At 37.7% G+C, this 6904-nt stretch overlaps 1 protein-coding gene across 1 annotated transcript; it reads right to left on the reverse strand.

The window, feature by feature from the left end:
- Positions 1–386: 386 nt before the first annotated feature.
- On the reverse strand, positions 387–5430 carry LOC132634237 (uncharacterized). The gene is made up of 2 exons (XM_060350522.1): positions 697–5430; positions 387–650 (listed from the first exon to the last, which is right to left on the reverse strand). The coding sequence occupies exons 1-2, from the start codon at positions 5428–5430 to the stop codon at positions 387–389; spliced, it is 4998 nt and encodes a 1665-aa protein (XP_060206505.1).
- Between the last annotated feature and the right edge of the window lie 1474 nt (positions 5431–6904).

Below are 6904 nucleotides of genomic sequence, written 5' to 3' on the forward strand. Positions count from 1 at the left end.
AATCAGATGGATTAATTAAAGATTCAAGATTGTGATGCAGATTGAGATTTTTCGGGTAAAAATTAAGAACAGCTACAGCTAAGAAAAAGAAGAAAAAGAAGAAAAAGAAATAAGCAACAATAATGATATATCTGATAGATGAAAATGAGAGGAATACAAGGCATATATGTCAGTGCTTGTGCTCACTATAGACAAAACACCATAACTAACTTATAGGGACTAAATAATAAATACTGATACTAGAATTAATATAAACTCAGGGACTAAACTGTGAAAATCACAACTTCTTATTTATTCCCTTCATTAACTACTTAACAGACTGTACTACTTCCTCTGCCTTCAGTACAACTCGTATCAGTCCTTCCCCCTTAAAATCTTCCTTGACCTCAAGGAATAAAAGCTGGAAACCTGAGGAGCAAAGCATTATAGTCTTCCCATGTGGCCAAATCTTTTGGTAGTTTTTCCCATTGTACTAACACTTGAGGCACAGCCTTATTGCCCTTTTGAATCATTCTTCTTTCTAACACCTTAGCTGGTTGAGGACAGTAGGGACTAGCAAGTTCAACAACAGGTGGATGGGAGAAAACAGATGGTAGTGTGTGACAAGGTTTTAGTTGAAACATGGAATGTGGGATGAAGAAGTAAGTGTGCTGGCAAGGATAGTTTGTATGCTACTGATCCTATTCTTTGTAATACTTGATAAGGGCCATAATATTTGGCTGACAGCTTGTTGAAATTTCCTCCAGATAATGTAACTTGCCTATAAGGTTGAATTTTTAAGTATACCCAATCCCCTTCTTGAAACTGCCTGTCTGACCTATGCTTATTAGCTTGGTCCATCATTCTCTGTTGAGCTCTCTTGAGATGAAACTGTAGAAGCTGATTCTTGAACTCCCTTGTCAGTAAACTTCTATCAACTTCTTTCATGCCTGACTCTCCTGCTATATAGGGTAAATGCATAGGTGGAGGCTGTCCATAAAGGGCCTCATAAGGAGTGGTTTGTATTGAGTTGTGGAAAGTGGTGTTGTACCACCATTCCGCAGTAGCAAGGTAAGAATACCAATCCTTCTGAGATTCAGAGCAAAAGCACCTCAAATAAGTTTCTAAACATCTATTGATCACCTCTGTTTGACCATCAGTCTGGGGATGGTATGCAGTAGATGTGTTCAAAGTGACCCCCAATATAGAAAACAATTCTTGCCACAACTTGCTAGTAAATACAGGGTCCCTGTCACTTATAATGTCTTCAGGCATCCCATGAAGTTTATAAATGTTCTCCATGAACAATTTAGCTATTTCACTTGCTGAATAAGGGTGGGATAAACCAACAAAGTGAGCATATTTGGTTAGTCTATCTACCACAACCCAGATAATAGTTTTTCCCTTAGACTTAGGTAAACCATCTATGAAATCCATGCTTACACTTCCCCAAGCCTGTGTAGGCACCTTCAAAGGTTGTAACAATCCAGGGTAAGGGGCATTATCATATTTATGTCTCTGGCAAACATCACAACCCTTCACATATTCTTGAACATCCCCTCTCATCCCCTTCCAATAAAATAATGCATATAACTTCCTGTAAGTGTGATCCACTCCACAGTGTCCTCCCAGAGGTGAATCATGCCAAAGAGTTATAATTTCTTTCCTCAATTGTTCCACTGGTCCTACCACCAATCTCCCATTCTTTCTTAATTGATCATTAAGGAAAGTATACCCCTTTTCTGTCCCACTTCCAGTTTTAAGAGTCTGTATCAATTCAAGTATTTCTCCATCTTGCTCCCAACTCTGCATAACCAACTGTAGCAAGTTAGTCTTAATTGTGGATAGTGTCATTGCAGAAAATTCTACTAATGGCAGCCTAGATAATGCATCTGCAGCCTTGTTTTCCTTCCCCTTCTTATACTCTATGCTGAAGTCATACTGCATAAGTTTGGTAATCCACTTGAGTTGTGTTCCAGTGTGTAATTTCTGTTCCAATAGAAATTTAAGAGCCTTCTGGTCTGTTTTGACAATGAATGTCCTCCCTATCAAATACTGTGACCATTTGTTAACAGCCATCACTAGAGCCAATAATTCCTTGTCATAGACAGACAAAGTTTGGTGCTGAACAGACAAACCCTTACTGAGAAATGCAATGGGTTGTCCTTTTTGCATCAATACTGCCCCAATACCAATGTTGCATGCATCTGTTTCTACAACAAAGATCATTGAAAAGTCAGGCAACACCAATACAGGTGTTGTTGTGAGTGCCACCTTGAGCTTCTTGAAAGCCTCAGTTGCCTTTTGATTCCACATAAATCTGTCTTTCTTCAACAACTCAGTAAGAGGTTTACTGATAACCCCATACCCCTTAATGAACCTTCTATAATAACCTGTTAGACCTAAGAACCCTCTCAACTGTTTGAGAGTCTCAGGTACTGGCCAATCTTGAACAACTTCTATTTTTTTAGGGTCTGTAGCTACCCCTTCTGCTGATATGTAGTGTCCCAAGTACTCTACCCTTTCAGCAGCAAAAACACATTTACTTCTTTTAGCTAGCAACTGGTTCTTCACCAACAGTTCAAAAGTAATCTTAAGATGCACCAGGTGGTCTTCCAAGGTTTTGCTGTAAATTAAAATGTCATCAAAGAAAACCAAGACAAATTTTCTTAAATGATCTTGAAATATGTGATTCATAAGACTCTGAAAACTAGATGGAGCATTAGTTAGCCCAAAGGGCATGACTAGATACTCAAAATGTCCAGAATGGGTTTTGAAAGCAGTTTTGGCAATATCAGCTGGTGCCATCCTAATCTGGTGGTACCCAGCCCTTAAATCTATCTTTGAGTAGATTTGAGAGCCTCCCAATTCATCCAACAGTTCTTCTATAATTGGTATTGGAAACTTGTCTTTTATAGTTCCCTTATTTAAAGCTCTATAGTCTACACATAGTCTCCATGACCCATCCTTCTTACCAACTAGCACCACTGGTGATGCATATGGACTTGAACTATGTTGAATGATCCCTTGCTCCATCATTTCCCTTACCATCTTCTCTATAATGTCTTTCTGTATTGGAGAATATCTATAGGGTCTAGAGTTAACAGGATTGACCCCTTCAAGCAATGGAATATGGTGGTCAAAAACTCCCCTTGATGGAGGAAGTTTCTGAGGTTCCCCAAAAATACATTTATACTCTTCTAACAACCCTGTCACAGCTACTGGTTCATCTTCTATCACAATTTCCTCCCTTTTGTTTATCACCATTTCAGCACTTCTCACTTTTATCATGAAAAACTGCGAGCTCACCTCAGTCATTTTGGTGATGGACCTTGCTTCTACAGTCTTAAACTTGGGTTGAATCCCTTGTAATTTCAGCAACTGTCCTTGATGTTCAAATTCCATAAAGAGTTTCTGAAAATTGAACTTGATATCTCCCAAAGGACACAACCATTGTACTCCCAATACCATATCACTCTTGCCAACAGGGAACACTAAGAAGTCATCTTGAAACATGGCCCCTTGCATGAACCATTTGAACCCTTTACATAACTTGTTAGTAGGTATTCCCCTTCCATCAGCTACTTGCACCAATTGGGCTTTAATTGTTATCACCTCACACCCCAATCTTTTAGCTGCTTCCTCATCAATGAAGTTGTGGGTGGAACCACAGTCTATGAAAACTTCTATAGGATTCTGTTCATTAAATCCCTTAAGTCTTAATGTCTTGTATCCCATAGTGCCATTTAAAGCTTGCAATGATATGGCACAACTTTCCAGTGTTGTTTCTTCCACACACTCCTGTTCTATTGGATCCTCTTCTTGTGGAACTTCTAACTCACAATCCACCAGTTCTTCCCCTTCCTCTAGTTCCATGGAAAACAGTTGTCTCTTAGCTTTACACCTGTGACCAGGTGTATACTTTTCATCACACAAAAAACACAATCCCTTTGATCTCTTTTCATCCAATTCTGCTGGGGTCAGTCTCTTCCTTCTATTGGTATCCATCCTTACAGTAACAGGCCTTCTATACCCCCCAAAATTTCCCTTCTGAAAGGTATTTGAACTATTACCAATAGCTGGCTTAGATTGAGAGTGAACATATCCAGAAGTTATTCCTTTAATTGCCTTGCTTTGAGCAGCAAAATTAGATTCATGTAATCTTGCCAAGTAGTAAGCTTGTGGCAAGTTACAAGGATTTCCAATCCTCACAGCATCACTCAATTCAGGCCTTAGGGTGTTCAAAAATATACTAATTGAATGTTCAACAGATAAGTTCAGTCTAGTCATGACACTATCAAAAGCTGCCTGATATTCTTTTACAGAACCAGTGTGTTTCACCCTCATCAACTCTGTCATAGGGTCAGTGTATTCTGCACCAAATCTATCAGCAAGTGCATACAAGTATTCTTCCCATGTGGGTAATGGCAAGTGAGCTCTTGCTTTCATATACCCTTGATGCCATTGTAATGCATCACCATCAAAATGAATTGCTACTAGTTTCAACCTCTGGTAGATGGAAATGTCTTCTACAGAGAAGAATTGTTCCACCTTATACAACCAAGTTCTTAAGTCCTCCCCGGAGAACCTTGGAAACTTAATTTTGGTGTACTTAGTGAATGAAGGAATAGGAAGGTGGATATTGTGACTGTTTTGTACTGGATTAGGATAGGGTATTTGCTGACTAGTGTTATAGTTTGGTAGTGGTGATTGGGCTACAGGAATTTGATAGTATATGGATGATGGAATGTGAGTAGGTAGATAAGTACTTGCATATGGAATTCCTGAATTAGAGTAGTTAGTACCAAGGGTTGCACCATAGGGCAGGTGATTATAATTGGAGAACTGTGTTGGTTGAAATTGAAATCCTTGTGTGGATGGGGCTGAATAATTTTGATTCTGGAACATGGGTGGAAACCCTTGTATGGGTGGAACTGGGTAATTATTGGGTTGAAACATGGGTGATTGGTGAAATTGGGGCATAGGAATTGACTGTATGGGTAAGGTGTGTTGGTGGTTCGAAGTCTGAATTCCTTGGGTGTGAAAAGGTGATGAGATTTGGGAATAAAGAGGTGCAGAGGTTCCATTAACAGTACTAGTAACAGCATTAACAGACCCAATTGCGAGTGAATTAACTGGTAGATTAGGAGCTTGACTATAACTTACCCCTGCTGCATTTGAATTAGATGGAAGCATGAAGGAGCAAGACCCAATCGAAAGTGGTGTATCCGATGGGGAATACAGTCGTTCCCCATTGTTCACTGCTTCCTTGTCTCTTTCCGGTCTCCGATCAATGTTGACTGCATCTCGGAGCTCACGTATTGACTGTTCTTGAGCTCGTCGAGATTGTTCCTGCCTCTCTTCTAATTGTTCTTGTCTACTGGTAAAATTAGACATCTCAGATGACAATTTTTGTAACATAGTCACCATTTCTAACATTTCCGACGACATTGATACCCACAGAGCCAAGATCTGCTCTGATACCACTGATGCGGATTGAGATTTTTCGGGTAAAAATTAAGAACAGCTACAGCTAAGAAAAAGAAGAAAAAGAAGAAAAAGAAATAAGCAACAATAATGATATATCTGATAGATGAAAATGAGAGGAATACAAGGCATATATGTCAGTGCTTGTGTTCACTATAGACAAAACACCATAACTAACTTATAGGGACTAAATAATAAATACTGATACTAGAATTAATATAAACTCAGGGACTAAACTGTGAAAATCACAACTTCTTATTTATTCCCTTCATTAACTACTTAACAGACTGTACTACTTCCTCTGCCTTCAGTACAACTCGTATCAGATTGACCATAAATTTTGGAGTTTTGTTATGTAGCCATGAATATCACCACCTATGCATCAGACAATTCTATGTTTTTTGGGTGGATTATTATTTTCCTCCATTTTTTGATGCGTGTGTTAGTAGAGACTAGAGTGTATTGATGGAGTTAAAATGGGAAGGTTGTAGATTCTTGATTTACTTTGAGAAAATGATAAATATGGTTCCTTATGTTTGAGTGTTGGTTCAAAATAGTCCCTTAAGTATGTACTGAATTGCTTTGGTCCTTAAAATTCTGTCAAAAGTTAATAATTTTAGTCACCGTTAAATTTTATTGAATATTGTTTGTTAGATTGATAGGAACTATGGTAAAAAGGGAAAATTAGCGGAACTCACATTTGGAGTATGATTTTTGTAGTTTCTGTTATTTTTCATTTATTTTTAGAGTTAGATGCAACTTTTGAGGTGTATTTTTTTTTTTTTTTTGGCATCTTATTAGTATCTAGTGTAGTTATTTGTATTGTGTATCTTAGGATTTGATAGGACTTTATTAATGTTCATGATAGATCTTTGTTTCCACCGTTTCGTCAAATCTAACGAACAGAATTGTTAAATATTTGAAGAGATTGAAAGTGGTAACTTTTGACAAACTTAAAAGACCAAAATTGTTCGGTGCATACTTAAGGAACTAATTTGAACCTACACCCAAACGTAAGGAACTATTTTGTCATTCTCTTGCTTTATTTGCTTTGTGTGTCTGCCTTTTGCTGTCATTTTCCTTTCATTGCTTTCTTTGAGCTGAGGGTATATCAAAAACAACCTCTCTACCCCACAAAAATATAAATAAGATCTGCGTAAATCTTACCGTCTTCATACCTCACTTGTGAGATTACACTGGGCATGTTATTGTATATGACTCACTATTCAATTGCTCCATTCGAATTCATTTTCCGTTTACACAATTTTCATCGCATAGCTTGTCATGAATTTTATGATAAATATTGTTTAAGCATCCGTTATAACACTTAATACTTACATTAATCAAGCAATTTAAGTCTATCACTCAAACTAAAATTAAAGTCAAAATACACAACATCTAATCATGATTAAGTTTTTAAATTGTATATACAAAAACA

The sequence above is a fragment of the Lycium barbarum genome, chromosome 3, assembly GCF_019175385.1.
Source record: "Lycium barbarum isolate Lr01 chromosome 3, ASM1917538v2, whole genome shotgun sequence".
In the NCBI taxonomy this organism is placed as follows: Eukaryota; Viridiplantae; Streptophyta; class Magnoliopsida; order Solanales; family Solanaceae; genus Lycium; species Lycium barbarum.